Source organism: Pseudoliparis swirei, chromosome 2, assembly GCF_029220125.1.
Source record: "Pseudoliparis swirei isolate HS2019 ecotype Mariana Trench chromosome 2, NWPU_hadal_v1, whole genome shotgun sequence".
Classification (NCBI taxonomy): domain Eukaryota; kingdom Metazoa; phylum Chordata; class Actinopteri; order Perciformes; family Liparidae; genus Pseudoliparis; species Pseudoliparis swirei.
This window is the reverse complement of record NC_079389.1, coordinates 18,051,336-18,073,533: the sequence shown is the minus strand read 5'-3', so window position 1 is coordinate 18,073,533 and position 22,198 is coordinate 18,051,336. Positions and strand designations below refer to the sequence as shown.

General features: G+C 43.5%; 1 protein-coding gene across 2 annotated transcripts; it reads right to left on the bottom strand.

Moving 5' to 3' along the window:
* Nucleotides 1-1,396: 1,396 nt before the first annotated feature.
* Nucleotides 1,397-21,558, bottom strand: f5 (coagulation factor V). 2 transcript variants are annotated; one of them, XM_056439167.1, is made up of 25 exons: nucleotides 20,702-20,986; nucleotides 20,243-20,325; nucleotides 18,991-19,113; nucleotides 18,240-18,452; nucleotides 17,989-18,144; nucleotides 16,827-17,048; nucleotides 16,563-16,728; nucleotides 13,500-13,680; nucleotides 12,417-12,513; nucleotides 12,116-12,321; nucleotides 11,814-11,961; nucleotides 11,479-11,691; nucleotides 8,107-11,143; nucleotides 7,862-8,030; nucleotides 7,278-7,514; nucleotides 6,607-6,823; nucleotides 6,292-6,471; nucleotides 4,906-5,022; nucleotides 4,753-4,824; nucleotides 4,547-4,632; nucleotides 4,295-4,450; nucleotides 4,033-4,177; nucleotides 2,716-2,867; nucleotides 2,348-2,530; nucleotides 1,397-1,977 (listed from the first exon to the last, which is right to left on the bottom strand). In XM_056439167.1, the coding sequence occupies exons 1-25, from the start codon at nucleotides 20,860-20,862 to the stop codon at nucleotides 1,831-1,833; spliced, it is 6,867 nt and encodes a 2,288-aa protein (XP_056295142.1). In that variant the 5' UTR covers nucleotides 20,863-20,986; the 3' UTR covers nucleotides 1,397-1,830. The 2 variants fall into 2 exon arrangements, with proteins under 2 accessions (XP_056295142.1, XP_056295150.1); XM_056439175.1 differs by lacking the exons at nucleotides 1,397-1,977; nucleotides 2,348-2,530; nucleotides 2,716-2,867 and having other exon boundaries at nucleotides 4,089-4,177; nucleotides 4,594-4,632; nucleotides 20,702-21,558.
* Between the last annotated feature and the right edge of the window lie 640 nt (nucleotides 21,559-22,198).

Sequence of the window (22,198 nt, the reverse complement as noted above, 5' to 3'; positions counted from 1 at the left end):
GTGATTTTGGGCTATACAAAATGAATTGTATCAGGACACACCGACATGAGAAGGTTTCGTCTGGACCTGATCTGCAGCAAAGATTAAGCTTGAGCGACACCTGGCGGTGGGACGGCACAGTGCAGCCAATCGGATGTTTAAAACCTTTTGATTTGGTCGTGACCAATCAGTGGACTCAACACAAACATATTGAGTGTTTAAAGAATGTAATTGGACTCTATTTATAAACTCTGTGAGTGTGATTGCACCTGTCCATCCTGGAGAGGGATCCTCCTCTGTTGCTCTCCTGAAGGTTTCTTCACTTCTTTCCCTATATGAATGTTTTTTTTCTATTTCTTGGGAGTGTTTTCTGATCCGATGTGAGGTCCTCAGGGATGTCTATGTGTACAGATTGTAAAGCCCTCTGGGGTAAATTTGTAATTTGTGATAATGGGTTGTACAAAATATACTGAATTGAATTGAATTGATGTCACTATAGTATAATTCTCAGTTTGGCAAGTCACAGAACAGAGTTCTGTGCGTCACATAACTCTGTTCTGACACTAAATGTCAGCCAACATCCCAGAATGATTCAATGCAAAAAAATTATTAAACACAGATTTCTGATTTGTATTTAAATATTCAACATTTATTCACACACACTGACATAAGGAAATCTTATTCATACAATTCAGTATATTTATATATCATATAATAATATTAAGTATAATATGATGCATAAATACCGTATAATATAAATTAAATATATAAATATTGTATAATATGAATTATATATATATATATATATATATTAATATGTGTATTAAGATGCCCCAAGAAGCTTGTTAGGGGTAAAGTGAGCCTGTTTTTATCCTCATTGTGTTTCTTCACCTCCTCCTGTGTCGTCGTCCAGCTGGTAGTGACGTTCACTTTGCCCAATATGGCTGCTTGAGGAGTTCTCCATCTGTGTCCCGTTGATTTTACCGGGTCGGGTCTTCTTTTAAAAGAAGTGCTTGCGCTCGCGCTGGCATTCAAGTCGTGGAGAAAAAAAAATAAGGCGCCTGACTCGCAGCTTTTGGGCCAGATGACTTGGGCCCAAAGCTGAACCTATTTTAGGATGCTGATAGGCTAAATTGTACATAACTCATTTATATCTTTAATCAGGAATAAGCTAAAATGCTTCCTAGACCCGTCTCTTCTGGGCCAGAACCATCTGGGCCCAGCTCAGCGGAGCGAGGCAGAGACGACGTGCAGCAAGTGCAGCAAAAGCATATATATATAGCAAATATTATGGGTATATTCCATACAATTTGTATGATATATCAATATTATTAATTGTATTATTATCTTTTATACTTTGGGGGGGGGGGCTCAAGGTGTGTGGGGCCACTGATGAGCAGGGCACCGAAGAAATAAGAACGGTAATCATATTTATTACAAAATAAATTACATGATCTCTACTTACATATTTACATTCATTTTCAGTCATTTGTGATGGACAACATGCCAACTATTGACAAAAGTGTTAAGATTACTCATACGGACTTCCCTTACTAATGAGTCGTATGAGTCATTTTAACTGGGCAGATATTGGCTTTAATAAAACACATCGTAGGAGTTTTGAGCAAAAGATGTAATAGATGTAAAACTTGTAATATATGGAATAGATGTAAGTTTGTGTTTACATACATAATATGTGCTTTGTCCTCCGTACATGACCCTGTGTGTGGGAGTGGATGTGCATATGTCTGGGCGTACACTACATGTTTGTGTGTTTACTTACATGCACATGTGCATGGTGTCCATGTATCTGTATATGTGTGTGTGTGTGTGTGTGTGTGTGTGTGTGTGTCACTCAAATTCACAGCCCAGCAGCTCTACTCTCATCGTGATGGAGTTCCACCAGCTACTCGGGACGATCCGGATGAAGCGAGAGAAAATGGGAGGGTAGATGTAGTTCTTCACGTGGTCGTTGTTATTTGTGTTTCCCGGGAAAGTCTAGAGTCGGAGAGAGAGAGAGAGAGAGAGAGAGACATGGTTTAGAATATACACTTTTATTAATCCCCAAGGGGAAATTAGTTCTCTGCATTTAACCCATCCTTGGTTATTAAGGAGCAGTGGGCTGCGGTGAAGCGCCCGGGAAGCAACTGGGGGTTCAGTGCCTTGCTCAAGGACACTTCGACTTGCAACTAATGGGGAGAGCGGGGATCGAACCCACAACCCTGCGGTTGCAGGACGGCCCTATTACCCCACTGAGCTAAAGCCGCCCCTTCAAGACACCGTTCGCCACAACTGTAAAATATAACTCCAGTAATCGGTGAACTTGTTCATTTAATTACAATTTCCACATGAAGCTGCCACCGTTCACCTTGTAAGGGATGTTCTCGTCGTCGGTGTACCGGCTCCAGTGTATCCCGTTGTTGCTGTGCTCCAGAAAGTAAGACATGACATACTGCTCTTTCCCCATGGACTTGGCTCCTTGTGTTATGATGCCTGTGATCTTCTTAACTTGGGGCAGCTCCACCTGGAGCCACTGCCTCATGTCACTATACTGGGGATGGGAGGGGACACATAGAGACGAGAGAGAGAGAGAGAGAGAGAGAGAGATAATAACGTTGACAGCCAACGGAATCTTTATCCTATTTAATTCACGTTGCAGGCCACTTAAAGACATTCTGCCTGAAGCTCACTCATCGCCTTAATTTCCACGTGTCATGCCGGTATTAGGATTTGTACCTTGGCCTGCCATGCGTTGATGGTGCCCTGTTGGTTGAGGCGTGCAAGAGAAGGTTTCCAGGGTCCAAAGTACCAGTTGCTGGCTGAGGAGCTGGCTTGGATGTGATGGTCTTCTATCAGTCTGCTCTCCATCCCAAGAGGCACCGAGCAGCCTGAGGGAGGAGATTAGAAATGTCCCATTTACGGGAAAAACAATTTAAAAAAGGTGAAACGATCTGGAGCACCTGCAGGATGTGCAGAGCAAATACGGCGAGACTACAAACATGTTCATTAAAAAAGGAAACATACACCATTCACACTACATTTTGCACAAAGAAAATATACAGCTCATAGTGGGTGTGCTCACTAAATTCCGAGCCATTGTGAGTATCTATTGTCATATTTGGCTCAAAAACAAATGACAAACTAGAATGGGCACTCGGTAGAGCGCATACCTTCGCATATCACAAGATTGGGCATTGAATTATGAACATGTTGGCATTAGTTGCATGCCAATTGGATATAAATTTGACCCTGCTATGGTAAAAAGAAGATTTTGACCTTTCCATGACCTTGACCTGTGACCCGATTGATCCCAAAATCTAATCAAATGGTCCCCGGATAATAACCAATCATCCCACCAAATGTCATGCGATTCGGTTTAAAACTTTTTTTGTTATGCGAGTAACACGCATACAAATAAATAAATAAACTAGAATGGGCACTCGGTAGAGCGCATACCTTCGCATATCACAAGATTGGGCATTGAATTATGAACATGTTGGTATTAGTTGCATGCCAATTGGACAAAAATGTATCGTGCTATGGTAAAAAAAAGATGTTGACCTTTCCATGACCTTGACCTTTGACCCGATTGATCCCAAAATCTAATCAAATGGTCCCCGGATAAAAACCAATCATCCCACCAAATGTCATGCGATTCAAGAAGATTTTGATCTGTTCATGACCTTTGACCTTGACCTTTGACCCGATCGATCCCAAAATCTAATCAAATGGTCCCCGGATAATAACCAATCATCCCACCAAATTTCATGCGATTCGGTTCAATACTTTTTGAGTTCTGCGAATAACACGCATACAAATAAATTAAAAAATACACGGCGATCAAAACATAACCTTCCGCATTTTCAATGCGAAGGTAAAAATAAGACCAAGAACAGCTAGTTATGTGGCCTGTGAACAACGTTCGAAATCAACAAAGTGCGAAATAAATATTAAACTTCAAAAACCGCAGAGTAGAATCAAAAATCAGATTTTTTATATTCCGTGAGAATTTGAAAAAACCCGATTCCTCGTCGTCGCACGGTGACGTCTTACCGTCAAGCTCACAGCCGTAGAACTCCATGCGGACTGTGGCCCTGCCGTACCAGCTGATTGGGTGTAGCCGAATGAACCGGCCAACCACCGGAGGAAAGAAGGTGTTTCTAATCTCATCGTAGGCGTTCTGGTTGCCAGTGAATTCCTGGTGAAAGAAGAGGGAGAGACGGACAGATTGAAGCCCAAAGGTGATCACACACACACACTTCCCTCTCGGCTTGTGGCTGTTTGCATGAATCAAAAGTGACTAAACTCCTCCCACCTTCCTGAAGTCCCTGCTGTCGCCCTTATAGAAGGTCCACTTCCGGCGGTCGGTGCTGTAGGAGATATAGTACTTGTCCACAAACTGGGAATGTAATAGCTCCTTGGCTCCCTGCGTGGCCACCTGGCTGAGCACAACCGGCCTCTGGAAGTCCACCTGCACGAGGGGAGATACCAAAGCTACTCGACTGTACTCACATAGAAAGAAAGTGCACATCATGCTAATATACTCAAATACACAGACAACGCCTACCTGAATCCAGCTCTCGTACTGCTCGGTGCTCCATGCGTTATATTTACCGTTATTGTTCAATCTGGCGAGATGGGGCTTCCAGTATCCTTCAAAGATGGAGATATTGTCATTCCTCTTGTGACGTGAAGCTTAGGGCAATACTTTCCCACGTCATTGTGATTGCGGTGGGACTACAGTGTGTTTGTTGCAGAGAAGGAAGAGGCTACCTCTCGTGTTGATTGCTGTGATCTGGTTGTCTTTCACACTGCCTGATTCTAAACCCAGCGGGCGGAAGCAGTCTGGGAGGAGGAGTCGGGCAACATTATAACAAAACTAAAGCGATATCTTCAAATGCTGCAGGGCTGTTCGGGCGTTCGTACCGTTATCTAGCACCAGAAAGAGGGTCTGCATGCCCTGCTGTTGGTTGAATCCAACTTCTGTCTCCAGCTGCCACAGGCCAGGTTTGGATGGGTACATCTCCAGAGTAGCAAAGCTCCCTGCAAAGACGGTTTGCTCCAGTAATTGCATTGAAACATACGGCCTCTACTACGTTGTTGACATCAAATGTGGACGATATTACAACTTTGAGGCATCGTTGATCCGGATATTGTGAACTCCGATTGATACCAACTTATTTTGTTCAGGAAAAAAATTGAAGGACCTTTTGTTAGTTATTGAAAAGGAACTAGGAATTATTAAATCTTGGTTTGATGTCAATACATTATCACTTAACATAAAGAAAACAAAATTCATGGTTTTTGGAAATCAAATGGAATTAGAGGGGGATATTCAGTTAAAATTCTGTGGTGATAAAATTGAAAGTTTTTGAGAAAAAATTCCTCGGGGTCATTATTGATCATAAAGTAACATGGAGACAACATATTGAATATATAAATGGTAAAATTTCCAAGTCAATAGCAATACTGTATAAATGTAGAGATGTACTAACTACTAAGGCTTTGTACATAATCTATTTCTCACTCATACTTCCATATCTAACTTATTGTGTGGAAGTGTGGGGTTCGACCTATAAAACCTTTTTAAATTCAACAGTTGTGTTGCAAAAACGTGGGATACGCATCATGAATAATGTCGGCTACTATGAGCACACAACGCCTTTATTTTACAGATCACTTGTTATGAAATTTAATGATTTGGTTTATTATAAAATAATGCAGACAATGTACAGAGCTAAAGCAAAGTCACTGCCAGACTGTGTACAAAGTTTATTTTCAATACATGAGTGTAAATATGATTTGAGAGATGTTTGTAAGTTCACGGTAAAAAAGGCTAAAAAAGGGATTAAAAGAAGATGTATTTCTGTTGTAGGAGTCCAATTATGGAATAATTGTAAAATGGATGTAAGAATGGTGAACTCCTTTTTGGTTTTCAAGGGAATTATTTATAAAACAATTATTGAGTTATAAATGTAATTAAAAACGTATTAATATGGAAGATGTATGTGGTAGTATATATAAATATATTTTGTTTTTTATTTTGTTTATTGTTGTTTTATTTTCTTCTTTATTTTATATAAATTTTCTGATTTATTTTGATTTCAATTTAGGATAGGAATTTATAAGCATTTTTTGCTTCTACCTATACCTTTTCAGTCTTTCTCTTTTGTATATTATATAGGATAATATTGTATTTGATTTGATTGACTGAATAAAATACACAAACAAACAAACAACTCCGATTGAAAGAAAAAGCACAAAAGCGCCGTCAGACGGTGTCACTTAACAAACAGACATTGTGACGCTCACCAGGCAGCAGAGGGTAGACGGCCTGCCTGTAGCTGGTGATCTTCTTGTGGATGAACGTCTGTCCGTGGAAGTGAATGCTCTGAAAGTCTTTGGGAGAGCCCATGTTGATCAGGTACCAGCAGACCAGTTGCTTGGTGTACATCCTCAGGCCCTTTAGGCTGAATATGATGCCATTGACGGCTTGGGGAAACAACAGGTATAAATACACTTTTATCATTTTGGTCAGGGGACGTTTTCTATTCTGGAAATGATCAATCTTGAATGCATGGAAGAAAACGTATTGGAACTCCTAATTGAAGGTACTTAGTGCATTACAGTGGAATTTGAGGTTCTCCTTCAAGTTGTGGTCCATAACTCTTCTTCGGCTTTTCCTTTGCATTAACTCGTGGTTCTTCTGGTAGTACCAGCTCTTCGACTCATCGAAGGTCATGAAAAGCATCGTGAACTCCCTCATGATCGGTTCCTTCCTGTCCAGAGTGCCCTCTCGACACACCAACAAAGGCCCAATTAAGCCAGAGTGGATATCCCTTTCCTAAGAGACAGAGCATATATTAGGATTAATATTGGTTAAACAAACACACACACACACACACACACACACACATGAATGTGCCACATTGGCACTTTTGCACAGATAACTTTTATGTTTTGGATTCTATTTAGTTTCTGTATGAATGTCCTGTATATCTGTAACTCTATGTCTTATTGCTGTGTATATAAAGTTTAAATACATTTTAAAAAATTAGGATTGTGTTTTAATCTTATTGTGTAGAATTTGGATAGGATTGTATGGCATACATTTGTGTTTGTAGAGAAATTTTACTTTTCTGGTGACTTTTGACCCAGTTATGTTTTTATACTGCCACTAGGGGGAGACAGTCAGAGACTCGAATTCTAAACACAGTAGCTTTAATTTGTATTTGTTAATATAATTTCCACATACGAAACTTGTATTTAGTTAAACTACAAAAGTACAGATGACTCACAGGATTGACACCAGAATAGTAGGCCCAAGTCCGACAGTGGGACTCATCTGGCAGGGGCCCGACCATGGAAGGAACCTTCCATAAATATGTGAAGGTGGTATTGGGTTGAACCTCATTGTCATATTTAAACCAGTACTGAGAGCCGTCCTCATAGGACAGACCCTCTGTCTGCTTGGCATAGGAAACCCCTTTTGGGTGTAAGGAGTACGGACGTTTGGCTAGGTTCCTAAACACCACCTACAAGAGAGAAATACACAAAATGCTTTTAAAGGAATCATAAGATCATAAGTAAATATGTAAATTGTCTTGTAGAGAGTCTGACATGTAAACATGAAGCTAAAGCCGGTTAGCTTAGCTTAGCAGGGGGGCAGCTAGCCCCCTGTAGGAAGTTACTATTACATGCCAAAAAAGAAGCCAGTTTTTTTTACACTTTGGGTTTTTGTACGGTTCTAGCGAGTGAGATTTAAGAAGTTAATCAATAAGTCCAAGAGCAAATGAAGCAAATAAGTTAACTATTCTGTTAAAGCATGGTTAGTGAATATCGAGAATATAATACAGTGTGAGATTTAAGAGGACCGTCGTACCATGATGCTTTGTCCAACTTCCGCCTTGATGACAGGTCCCAGGATGCCGAGATGCTCATCCAGCTCCCCGCGGATGTCAGGTGTGCTGAAGCTGCTGTCCATGTAACCTCGGAAAACCGCCTTGGTGAACTTCGTTTCTCTGCTGTGTTGTTGCCACTTGTCTGGCCTCCTGTGACGACAACAGGACCTTATTTCAGCTTTGCATGTGTAATTGCTGGAGTCACATGAGCTCTTCTGACTCTTACCTCTGTCCGTAGCCACTGTAGTCCCACTCAACCTCCTCTGCAGTGATGAAATACGTCTTGACATTCGGGCCTGAGAGTTTTAAGTAGTATTTGGTGGCATCGTCCAGGTTTATATACTTGAGATCGTCATGACTGCTGTAGGGGTCCTTGTAGGTCACATACTCGTATTCATCTGCTTTAATATTTTCTAGATAACTCGGTTCGTCCCCAGGAATGTACAGCTCGTAGTCACTGAATTCGGAGCGCGGTACACCGATGACGACGGGCCTGTTGTTGAGCTCCGCCTCGTCAGAGACAGACCGTGGTGATAAAGGTCGTGACCCACGCGGGGTCATGCCTGGGTTGAATCCACGAGGAGACAACGGCGAGCCACTCCTGGACAGAGGCTTGTATTCCTTCCTCCTCTTTGTTTTCATGCCGTGGCCCTTGTCGGGCCACTGTCGGCGGTTCACCTTCCTGGTCTTCTTTTTCGGAGTTGGCGTTGTTTGAGGGGTTTCTCGCTCCAAATATTTCATCATGTCGTTGGAAATGTCCTCGATTTCCATTTGGTGAGTTCCATCATAAGTCCAGTTGTGCCCCTGTGTTTTGATGACGGTGGTTTTAATAACCTGTGTTTTGTTTTCCGAAAGGTAGATGAGCACTTCTTCACGACCGTCTGAGGCACTTAGCTCCACAGAATCGCTCTTTCCTCCCGCATCACCGGAGAGGGACGGGTTAGTCTCATTTCCTGTGACATTCCCAGAGGGCTCGCTTTCCAGCAGAGCGTGTGTCACATTTTCAAGGCTGGAATTATCTGGAAAAGCCACAATATAAGAATCGCTCTTTCCTCCTGTATCGCTAGAGAGGGACAGATTAGTCTCATTGGAGGAACTCTCTGCAGAGGATGTGCGGTTCAACTCCCCAAGAAGAGCTGTGATATTCTCCCGACTCCCTGTCCTAATCTCCGCCGATGAATTTGATCTGGAAACATTCGCTGTGATATTCCCAGAGGGCTCGCTTTCCAGCAGAGTGTGTGTCACATTTTCAAGGCTGGAATTATCTGGAAAAGCCACAATGTAAGAATTGCTCTTTCCTCCTGCATCACTAGAGAGGGACAGGTTAGTCTCATAGGAGGAACTCTCTGCAGAGGATGTGCGGTTCAACTCCCCAAGAAGAGCTGTGATATTCTCCCGACTCCCTGTCCTAATCTCCGCCGATGAATTTGATCTGGATACATTCGCTGTGATATTCCCAGAGGGCTCGCTTTCCAGCAGAGTGTGTGTCACATTTTCAAGGCTGGAATTATCTGGAAAAGCCACAATGTAAGAATCGCTCTTTCCTCCTGCATCGCCGGAGAGGGACAGATTAGTCTCATTGGAGTAACTCTCTGCAGAGGATGTGCGGTTCAACTCCCCAAGAAGAGCTGTGATATTCTCCCGACTCTCTGTCCTAATCTCCGCCGATGAATTTGATCTGGATACATTCGCTGTGCTATTCCCAGAGGGCTCGCTTTCCAGCAGAGCGTGTGTCACATTTTCAAGGCTGGAATTATCCGGAAAAGCCACAATGTAAGAATCGCTCTTTCCTCCTGCATCGCTAGAGAGGGACGGGTTTGTCTCATTGGAGGAACTTTCTGCAGAGGATGTGCGGTTCAACTCCCCAAGAAGAGCTGTGATATTCTCCCGACTCTCTGATGAATTTGATCTGGATACATTAGCTGTGACGTTCGCCGAGGACCCGCTTTCAAGCAGAGCGCGTGTCACATTTTCAAGGCTGGAATAGTCTGAAGAAGCCACAATATCAGATGAATTCATTTGAACTTCCAATGAACTCAAATACTCCGGCTCTGCTGCGGCGACCAGGGAGTCATTGTCCCGGGTTTCGTTGCCTGTGCTCTCCACTTCCACCTCTGAGATTGTCAGGGAGCTTCTGTCTATGCTGCTGATGTTGACCCGTCCAACGTCAGCCGGCGGAATAGAAGACGAACGGTTTATTTCATTTGCCGACTCGATAACACGGCGAGACGCTGTGCTATTCTCATCCATCTCTTTGGCACTGTGTGAAAGAGATGCGGCGTCGCCCTCTGGTGGACTGTGGAGATTGTTGGTGTTGGTATTGGATGGCGGATAGAAGAACACGTCCCCTCTGGTGAGCCTCTCCTCTGAGGCCTCCGCCAATGTCGTGCCTATAACAGAAGTCTGGTTCTCACCAGTCAGGGTCACATTCATTCCCTCAGCCTCCATGATGGAACTTGAATTTCCTCTTGAAGTTTCCGTACGATTGCCAGTTCCTTGTAATGTTACAGTGCGATCGGTATTCTCCGTTGATACATTCTCAACCATCGATGACACGGTAGCATCGTGAGCTGCTATGTTCTTTGTGTCAGACACTGTGGCATCATCAGGATTTGAGATTACAGACACACTGCTGTTTACAGTTATGCTGTCATTATTCGGTAATTTATTTGGGCTGTAAAAAACTGTTGTGTTCTCTGTTTTATTCACGGTAGAATTGCCAAATGTTGACGGTGTGCTATTGTTCTGCACGTGTGTTGTGTTTTCACTTATGCTTTGGTTCAGCAAATTAACTGCAGTAAGGTTTCGTCCGTCCACCTCTGTCCCATTTGAAAATAATGTCTCATTTAGTGCATTTGGCTTTGGTATATAGGCCTGACTTTTCTTCATTGTCTTATTTAAATTAAGGGTGATATTCGTATCGTCAGCGTCGTAGTCATAGTCGAGAAAAGAGAGGTCCAGATGCTCCACCTCTGATCCACGAGATTGGTTCCTCCGAGACCTGAGACCTAATTCATCCGCAAACATGTCCGTGTACATGTCAATCTCCGTTGGTATCTTTTTTTCAGGTGTTGCCTTCTCTTCCTCCTTCATAACTTCAGCCAAGCTCAGAGGGTTCCACTCAGTGAATTCTTTGAGGGATGATGGATCGTCATAGTCACTGTACTCGTACTGGTGGTCACGATAGCACTCAACATCCTGAAACTTCACACGCACTCCTTTGGTTGTCTCATGGGAATTCAGGGAAGCCATGAGCCAGACACCTGGTTCAAGAGGGACATAAAAAAGAAATCATCAATGACAAAATTAATCAGCTGACGGGTGCAACAGTTTTGGGTAGTGTCATTTACTATCAATATTCTCTGTATATTTACGAACGGTGACTCTGAAAAGGTCAAATTAAAGAAAAACATGCAAATAGACACAACACCAGCAAATTAGGAGAAATCTTGTTTCCAATTTGAGGAAACATGTGCGGCATTGATCTTGTATGTTGGGGTTAGACATTGATCTTGAACGACTGAAGTTAGCGCATTAACCTTGAACGGTTAAGGTTAGGCATTGACCTTGACAAAAGGCATTGTATGCCCTGACTGACCAATGTTGTCCATGTTCATAGTGATGGTCTCTCCAGTCATCGGGTAGAGGCTGAGGAAGTCCTCTGTCCGCCCATTCAGCTCAAATGTATGGCCGTAGAAAGTAACCGTTTGGACGTAGTCCTGCGCTCCGATGCTGGACACGTGCCACGTTACAATCTCACCGTTGCAGAAACCCAAGAGCGGGCCGCTCTCATACACATAACCGTTGATAGCTGTGAGGGAATTTACATGCAGGTCAGTCGTCCGACAGCAAGCTGAAGGCAATGCAGTGAGATGTGTGACAAATAATGGAGTGAATATACTTTGAGGTTGAGCTTTGACTAGATTGACTTACTGTGCATGACATTTGACTTATAAAAGTCTGGGTCCGCCTTGTTGACTTTGGATCTATCGGAAAATTGTTGGATGTTGTCCTCCAGGTACCAGCTCTTGTTCTCATCGAACACGGCGAACATAGCGTGCTGCTCCTTGTCTGCTTTCAGCTGGAGAAACAAACCAAAGATAGATTTTGGAATGTTACATTTTTGCCTTTTAATTCCACCGGTGGTTGCTACTAACACATCTGGTAGGGGCGTGGACATCCCTGATTGGCAGCCTGCCTTACATTGGAGCCAGTGATTGCAGCCGTCTTTGTACCTGCACACCCCTGATGTTGAGGGACTGACTCTTGCAGATGAGGATTTGTCCTATCAGTCCTGAGGCGATGTCGCGCGGTGTGTTCACCGCACTGTGGTACAGTCGGGTCAGGCAGCGAGGGTCCCCTTCGAAAGGCTCGTCCTCGTCGACCACTTTCCATATGTAGGTGTGGGTCTCACCTGGCTGGACGCCATGAGAGTGGTTGCCTGGCAAAACACATGGAGGGATACCTCGTTCATTCTTTTGAAACCCTTTTTTTTGTGTAAAGTGGATAGTTTTACTGATCGGACAGATCTCGTACCTCCTGCTGGGTAGTTGACTCCTTCTTCTGGCTTCTCTAACGTCAGCCCGTGTGGGTAGATACTGTAAGGCCTGGAGGCCAAGTTCTTAAAAACAATCTGTAAACGGACGGGAGGATGAGTGACCTCAGTATTAGTGTGACGCTTGATCTGTGAGCTGGTTCTGTGTAAACACGCACTGATTTGAAATACCACTGACTGTGAGGTTAAAGTGCAGCTACAATTTGATAGTGTTCATATGCAAAGCAGATGTTTTATTTTCTTTATTTTATATTAATTTTCTGATTTATTTTGATTTCAATTTAGGATAGGAATTTATAAGCATTTTTTTGCTTCTACCTATACCTTTTCAGTCTCTCTCTTTTGTATATTATATAGGATATTATTGTATTGTATTTGATTTGATTGACTGAATAAAAAATAAAAAATAAAAAAAAGCATTGGAACCGGTCCCACTTTAATACGTAATAATCATAAGTTAACATGGACATAAACTTAAACCTTAAATCTTTTGCAGTCAAAAGTCCAGAAATCAGCAGACCCGTGGTTCCTTTCTTGATGTCTGTTTTACATTCAGTCCGTTCTATAGCTACTAACACACCTGTTCAGGCTGGTAACTGGCATTGCAATTCCAAAATATTCCACTACTTTGGTCATAAAGAGGCTCTTTGGTTGACTTTCCCATATGTTTAGGAGCACTGTGTGTCACCTGTTCACCCAATAGGCGCGTGTTACTCTCATTTGCTCTGCCAGCTTTCAGGCAGCACTTGAATTGAATGTCAATGTGCTGCGGTCAACACACTTTCTGACCGTACCGCAATGCATTTTGAAGGCAGTTTCTTTATCATGAAAGAGAACACAAACGTCCAGGTTTCTTTATTCGACGCCTGTTTGTTTTGAGAAAATACTTCTTTTTTAATGCAATTTTCTGCTTTTATCGCATTCAATATACACTGTATTAATGCCTACATGTTTGTCTGGCTTTTTGTCTTGCTCTCGTTTTGTGTTTCTGGAGTCTCTGGTTCTTTTGTTTTGTGATGGTTGTGTTATGTGGAGTATTCATGTATTTTTGAATATAGTCTCACCTTGATGACATCTCTGATTTGCGCTCTGATCACTGGGCCCAAGATCCCAAGCTCCCTTTTCTTTTGCTTGGGCTCCAACGTCTCAGTGAACGATGCGTTTGTGTAAAGCGTGTACACCGCCTTCTTGTACTTCCCACCTATGCGCATTGACGACTGCCTCAGATACTGGAACTTGAAGTCCCTGCACATAAGAGGATTTATATATTTTGGAGACATTGATATGACTTCCATTATAGAACAGGAACATTTAAAACACTGCGTTGACACCTGTGTGAAATAGAGATTAAAGAGCTTAGATATTGGAATGGATGCAGCAGAGTGAAAGAAAGGAAAATAACTCCTCATACGTGTGCTGTACATCAGGTCATTTCAATATAGCGATAGCAATAAATGAAGATTCTTCAGCACATTACATAATCACAAACACAAAGGATGTATTTTGCTGCACAGTGATGCCTGATTCATTTTCCATGTGCACTTGATAGCCCAAAAAGTTATGAGATGCATTCAATGCTTTCAAATGCAGGGCTCTCAAGTGTCACGCATTGAGCGTGAGACTCACGCATTTCGGTCTTAAGTCACGCACTCCCGTCACACATCGTATTTCTCACGCTGAAAAAAACTCTCGGCTATTTAATGTTTTAATATGCCGCAGCGCGCAAACATGAGCTGGCCGCGCCGCCCTCACCGTGGAGGAATCAAGCGCTCCCCTGGAGTTCTGCTGTGAGGAGCCACTTATCAGCCAATCAAAAAAAAGAAATGGGCTACACAATAGCCAATCAGAAAAAAACCCGTATCTGTTGTATCTGGGTAAAATTTAATCCAGCAACCAACGTGGATAAATGGCGATGTTCGCGCTGCACTCCGCACGCGTAACACCGCCTTTGACTCCGGGAATATGGCGGAATACAAAAGAGCCCGCTACGACCTCCGTAAGACCATCGGCTCTGCCAAGCGGGAGTTCAGGAACAAGGTGGAGGAGAAGCTCAAGAGCCATGACGTGAGAGGTGTGTGGAAGGGGCTACAGACAATCACGGACTTCAGAGGGAGAACCAGCGGTGAAGAGAACTCCTCTACCTCCCTCCCAGGCGAGCTAAATACATTCTTTGCTCGGTTCGACGTGAACGGCAGCCCGCCAAAGGCAGCGCCGCCCGAGGAGACCAGCCTGCTGACCATCTCAGAGGCTGACGTGCGCAGAGCCTTCAAGCGGGTGGACATCCGAAGGCGGCAGGTCCCGACCACATCCCGGGCGCGCCTCAGAGCATGTGCAGACCAGTTGGCAGGAGTCTTCGCAGACATCTTCAACCTCTCCCTGTCCCAGGCTGTTGTTCCTGAGAGCTTCAAGATGTCCACCATTGTGCCTGTCCCCAAACACCCCAAGGTAACCTGCCTGAATGACTGGAGACCCGTAGCCCTCACCTCGATTGTCAGTAAATGCTTGAGAGGTTGGTCAAGGACTTCATTTGTTCCATGTTGCCTGCCACGCTGGACCCATGGCAATTTGCATATCGTCAAAACAGATCCACCGACGACGCAATTGCCATGGCACTTCACACCGCCCTTTCCCACCTGGAGGGAGGAACTGTTGTGTGCGAATGCTGGTTGTGGACTACAGCTCAGCGTTCAACACTATTGTTCCCGCCAAGCTCGACACCAAGCTCAGAGGTCTAGGCCTGCACTCTACCATGTGCAGCTGGATACTGGACTTCCTGTCGGGCCGCCGCCAGGTGGTGAGGATGGGCAGTACCACCTCAGAGCCGCTGACCCTCAACACGGGAGCCCCTCAGGGATGCGTGTTGAGCCCTCCTCTACTCCCTGTACACCCACGACTGCACGGCCATGCACAGCTCCAACGTCATCATCAAGTTTGCTGACGACACAACAGTGTTGGGGCTGATCACCGACGACGACGAGACAGCCTACAGGGAGGAGGTTGGATCACTGGTACAGTGGTGCCAGGAGAACAGCCTCGTCCTCAACGTCAAGAAGACCAAGGAGCTGATCGTGGACTACAGGAAGCGGAGAGGAGAGCACACCCCATCTCCATAGACGGAGTTGCAGTAGAGGGTCAGCAGCTTCAAGTTCCTCGGCGTGCACATCTCCGAGGACCTCACATGGACCACGCACACCACTCACGTGGTGAAAAGGGCCCAACAACGCCTATATTTCCTTAGGCGACTGAGGAAATTCAACATGGCCCCCCGCATCCTCAGAACATTCTACACCAGTACCATCGAGAGTGTTCTGACAGGTTGCATCACCGTCTGGTACGGGAACTGCACCGCCCTGGGCGTAGGGCACTACAGAGGGTGGTGCGGTCGGCACAGTACATCGTTGGAGGTGAGCTTCCTCCATCCTGGACATATACACCAAGCGGTGCGTGGCCAGGGCCAAACGGATGATGAAAGACAATAACCACCCGCCACAAACTGTTCACCCTTCTACCGTCAGGCAGGCGATACCGCAGTATCAAGTGCCGCACAAACAGACTGAGGGACAGCTTCTTCAGTCAGGCCATCAGGCTGCTGAACAAGGACTGAGACCCTCATTAACACTACACACTAGAACATATTCTGTGAATATCTATGGCCATGGTGTATATTTTATTACATTGTTTATATATATATTGTATGTATATACATATATATATATATAGTCTCAAAAAAGTGTATATTTTATTACATTGTTTTATATATATATATTGTCATGATGTATATTCTATTACATTGTTTTATATATATATTGTTAATACTTTCTTCTTTTTTGTGTGTGGATATTGTATAGTTTATTCTCATTCTTATTCTTTTTTTTAGTCTGCTACTGCTGTCGGGTGTTTTGCACATAAGAATTTCACGAACCGATTATACTTGTATAAAAGGGGATGTGACAATAAAAACTTGAAACTTGAAACTTGAAACAATGAAAATAAAGCATCCTGGAATTGCGCGCGACTGACATCTGAAAATTTCGTTCTGCGGGGGTGGGGGGTGCTGATGGAAATGTCACTCTTGCCTGTCTTCAAAACTTGAGAGCCCTGCAAATGTATCTGTAAATGCTGCTTACCCGTCAATGTGTCCTGGCATTTCAGGTGCGTAGTCCCAGATAATCTCCTCAGCGGCTATGTAGTACGTCCACACCCTGCTGTGTCGTTTTTGTTCCACAGTCATCCTTCGCTGCGGTGCTCTGAAGCCGTCGCACCTTTTCACATCCACGAACCCGTACATGCCAGCTGCAACGGCAGAGACAACTCGGTTTTTTCCCCTGTACATTATTTTGTTACATTGGTAAAAATAAACACTATCTGTGGGGGGGGGGATCTATTCATACCCTCCACGTGTCCGATGGTGTGCGAGGAGAGCAGCCAGCGGCCCGTGTGGAGCGCCACCATGCTGGCGGTGGCGGTGGAGCCGCTGATGAGGCCCACCGACGACACTTTGTGCTGGTTCTGCTGCAGCACTTGGCCGTTCATGTGCACCGAGAATATCTCAGGCTCCGAGCTCATACCCAGCAGATGCAGGCTCACCGAGGCGTAGGCACACACACTGACATCTGGACACAGAAGAGGAAACTGTAGATCCCTTTGTGCACCTTTTTTCTCTCTCAACTGTTTTGTCTGTGCCGGACACCTGGTGAATGTCTCTTCACCGACTGCACATGGCGTGTACCGCTCACTATAAATATGTCCATATATAAACAGCTGTGGGAAGCAGCGTTCAGATCATTTACTTGAGTCACTCGTAAAGCTCTTTTGTTCCAGGATTTAAAAAATAAGGACGTCCTGCCATTCAAATGTGAGTCTCAAGAGCAAAGATCATCATCAATAGTGTACCTGTGAAAGTAAAAGTGATGATTAAGCTCACAATGAGGCGTTCTGGTATAAACAAAGATAATGAGCAAGTTGAAGGCAACGATTGCCTGTATTTTTTAGATCAGTACTCCTCGGAGTGCTTTATTCCTTTTAGTGGGCACTCATCAAGCGCTGAAACATTCATTTGATTAGTCAGCATAAAAGTGATGAACATGAAATCCGTCAATGAGGAAAAATAATTGAGTTCCTGCAGTTTTTCTCAAGCTACCTGAGGACGTCATCTAGGACTCAAGGAAACCTTAATGGCAGTTTCACTTTTGTCTGAAATGTTATTAAGTAAATAATTACACCCAAAAAATAGCAGGCTGTGCTTAAATCATCGGTCCTTTTTGTGTGTTTAGTTTGAGGGTTCCAGCTTTCTTCTTCTTGTCTTTAATGAAAATTAAACTTGGGTTTTGGACAGAAAACAAGACATATGGGTTACGGGAAAATGCTGCCGGGTGAAGCATCAGCATTGTTGTCATGGCTACTTGCAGTTTAAAATACCTTCGGCACTGATTTAGAACGGACGAGTGACTATTAACCAGAACAGTCTGAGGTGTGTCATGTTTTTTATAAAGTCACGAGGACACCTGAGCGACCGGCGGACTCAGCGAGCGATAAGTGACCGGACAGACTGACCAGGTAGCGATCCCATTGCGTAGCCGTTGATGGTGTATTTCACGTGGTCGGCCTCCCTGCGTGGTCTGTACGTGCTCTCCGCCTCATCGAAAACCCCAAAGAGGAACACGTACTCGTGATGGACGCCGACCTGCTGGCCCAACTCATCCAGACTGCCTGAAAGAGAGAATATGAGAGAGATCCAAAATAAGGTCTCACAGTAACTGGATACTTTGTGATCTGAGGCCCAGCAAACGGGTTCACGTGCTTACCGGGCTTGCAGACGAGCAAAGTACCAATGAGGCCCGCGTTGTAGTCCTCGACAACATTTATGTGGGAGACGTAGGTGTAGGTGAGACAGGTGGGGTCGTCTGGCTGTGGAGACACATCCGACGTGACCTCCCAGTGGTAAACGTGCTGGCCGTTCGGCTGCACCACGTCATCCTCTTTCTCTTTCTGCGATGTGTTGTCAAAGTAGTTGGCCCCTGCAAGAAGAGACAGAGCATTCATCTTGAATTAAAAGTCCAAGCTGTGGATAAATAGAGACTCACATTGGAAAGGGCTAGTGAATGAAATCCCATTGCCGAGCAGGGGTCTAAAAAGATTATGGACTCTCCGAAAAAAACAAAAAAGGATTTAATGAAGAATTTCTTCAAGCTGTTCTTACATTTAAAATGACTCTGCACTTTGACTTTTGTATTAAAAGCAAATTAAGACAAGCTTAATGTCAATTTCCAACATCCAAAAATTGCAGTAATTTCCCGTTACTCGACACAGACGGGGATTTCCCAGAAGCCTTCGCAACGCTTCCATGTTGGACTTCTGTACGCTCGAGCCTGATAACCTGCCCGTCCTGGTTAATATTTTAGAAAAAGACAAACAAGGCTGTTTGTTGCGTTGGCTAATCTTGTGTAAATACACAATACACAGTGACCCGCACGGACAAGACTGAACGTTTTGCTGTTTTCTCGTGGTTTGCCACAGCTGTCGCATTCATCTGCAGCTGTGTTAACAAGCACCCACCCTCCGACTGCTTCCCGTAGGCGACCCCGTGCGGGTGGATGCTGTGCGGTCCGGTGGCCATGTTCCTGAAAGTGACGACAATGGTCTCGCCCTCCACCGCCCTCAGTGTGGGTCCCAGTAGACCTGCGGAGGAAGGACACACTGAGGTTTATTGGGAATCCACAACACTGTAAAGTCATAGTGACTCATAGCTGACTGTTGTGCACCAGCAAATACCATTTCACAATTGGTCCATATGTTGTTATGCTATCTTAATTACTTGGTACTTTCCTTGAAGGGAAGTAATATACAACTTTTGTTTTGCTAGGAACATCCCTGGAAAGCAAAATGTTCTTTGGTAATAAGGAACATTTAGAAAATATTCATTTGGGCCATTCTTAAAGAGACAGTGGTTGACTATGAAACAAAACAGTTCTTCATTGAATGTGCTCACAACAAAGTCTGTGGTTTAACTTAACAGTAACCATTATAGAAGGCAGATATCTCCAAGGCGGATATGTCCAAAAATACACAACTCACACTTAAAGTAAGAAAAAAAACTATATTTTGATTTTGGGGTGAACTGTCCCTTTAAGTGCCTGCTGATTTATTACGGTTCATAGGAGTAGAAGAATGTGAAACAGTAGTTACATAGAGTCCGAAGCTATACTGAAACAATTTAACAATTATTTCTGTGATATTCCTCTAAATTTGCATGCTGCTGTAATTCACTAACTGTGCTGTTCTACACATATCAAAGGAGTAAAAAAAAGCCCAACTAAAGGCAGGCTGCTCGTGTCAAAAGAACATTAAAGTCTCGAAAAGATTTCCCCCCATTCAGTGTTTTTATTACAGGGGTGGAGAGCACTGCCTGACAATTACAAAAACAAAATCTCCCTCAGGTGTTCATTTAAATTGAGATCTGGTGACAACGAAGGCCTTCATATGATTCATATCATTTCCATACTCAACACACTATTTAGCGAAACCTCGTGCCCCGCCGGAAGCATCTGCATTGGTTTTGTTTCTAATCAGGTTTACGCTTTAGTTTGACCTTCAGCTGTATAATCTGTCCATAATCACTGTGATATTTCTACTTATATACTCAGATAAAATGTATCAGTTGAACACATTTAAATTGTCATTATAATTAATGCTGAAGGGCGAGTTGGGAACCGTCATGATGAGCATATCAACTTTTTCTGGGAAATACACTAAATTTATGAGTGAGTAGAAACGGGTGTTTCAGGAGAAGAAATTCTTGGGAATTTACCTAACCAGGAGGGATGAGTCTTAGCCTGCCGGAAGTCTTTGTCATACTCCCGAAAGACCACTTTCTTATAGGTGGGACCCAACCTGAGGGAGTCAAAGAAAAACATGAATCAGCACTCAAGGAAAACACATGTTGTTCACACCAGCAGCATATCAACAAGATATGGACTTTAAGAAAGGCACACACTTCCTTACATGTTGCAACTAATGTGTGTGTGTGTGTGTGTGTAGGTGTGTGTGTGTACGTGTGACTGTGTGACGCTATCGTAGGATAAATAACAGGCTGCCAAGGAAATTAAACAAGGACACCCGGCACACACAACTTGAATAACAGAATGCGATAAACTCAGTTTAGATAAGTTTGGGTGGACATAATTCAAATATTTGTAATGATGCAAAAAATTTAATACCAAAAAAATTATGAAATAAAAATGATCAAAAGTGTAATTATTGATGCTACCTGTGAGGGTCATTGCCAGAGTAGTCCCAGTCTATCTCCACAGCAGCGATGTAATAGTGTCTCTCCTTGGGCTGCTGCTGGGCTGCTTTGACATGAGGGACAGTCAGCAGAACCAGAACAGGCAGGAGACACCAAGCTCCAGTCCAGGAATGGAGCCTCATATCGGGGATCAATCCTCCAGGGGAAACCGGTCTGCTTTACAAGTGAAGAAGCTGTGCTCTGACGAGGAGGTCCGCTCTGTGCTTTATGTGTCACTGACACACACACACACACACACACACACTTTAAAACATTATGTCCCAGGGCAATGAACTGTGTCTCTGCATTTATCTCTCTCTCTCTCCCTTTCTCTTTCTAATTGAAACCTCATGTGTCCTGTGAGTCATCCCTAAAGGGGTGTGCTTATTCCCATCATAACCAAAAAACAGCACGACGATGTAAATAACGGTGAAAATATCTTCAAACTAAAAATGGCCCCCGGAAATGATCCTGTAAAGAAACACGCCATCATTTGAGAAACTGTACCTGTGATAGGTGGAGACAAACCAATCCGAACCTTGCATAATTGACAATTTTTTTGACGTAATCAGCGTAATCAGCGTTCATCATTTAATCAAAAGCATCTAACAAACTACTTGCAGATTTTTTTTCATTCAGAATTACTTAGAATTTGAAGAACACCTTTCTTTTAAAAGTCCATATAACACAGATTCATCACCTTCATGAGTGTAATTCTCATTATGGAGTCAGTTGTCAACCTTAACTGACTCGCAGTTAATCCAAACCACAGCACAAAGACTCCTAAATCATACCAAGTGACCGTACAGCTTCCCGGTTTTGGCCTCCTGTCACTGGTTTTCAGTGAAATAAATAACATATTCTATATATAGCTAATTATTACTTACGATGCATCACCTTCACACAGCTGTATTGTCTTCTATGGGTCGGAAATCTAAATTCCCTTGGACCTGTGAGCACACTGAACATCATATAGTGCCTGGTGATAGTATTTGTGATGTAGCATCTCTATAGGGACAGACTTCCTGCACTGGGTGTGGAAAAAGCCGTCTGTCTGGGTGAAGTCACTGTCTCGTTAAAGCTGTGTTGTAATGTCAGACAAAGTGGAGACAATTGTGATTACGACATGATGCAATACATTTAGTGTGTTTAGGAGTTAACAGTACAATATTTATCTCTCAAAACTAGTAAAGAAGTAGAAAGTATAGCAGAACATTTTAGGCAACTTTTTAGTAGTACATTTACTCGAATAATGCACTCAAATAGGTCTATTATTTTCAGATACTTATACTATACATCACTATTTGTATTTTACGCTGATTTATACTTCCAAATAATGTAAGCCTGTGTTGTAGTTTTCACGAGTATATTATACATCAACAATTACATAGTTATCAATGATAATAGATTAAGCTACCCAGCATTACTTTTATTATTGGTAGGCTACTTTAATATCTATGATTGATGCTCATATACTTA

Bases quoted from the DNA above. Each gene is read 5' to 3' on its own strand.
- f5 (XM_056439167.1), bottom strand. From the start codon at position 20,862: ATGAGGCTCCATTCCTGGACTGGAGCTTGGTGTCTCCTGCCTGTTCTG. The intron at 17,049-17,988 runs GTCAGTCTGTCC...TTCTGTGTCCAG, and splicing joins CGCAATGGGATCGCTACCTG to ATGTCAGTGTGTGTGCCTAC. The intron at 6,824-7,277 runs GTGAGTCATCTG...TCTGTCTCTTAG, and splicing joins ACTATTCTGGTGTCAATCCT to GAAAGGGATATCCACTCTGG.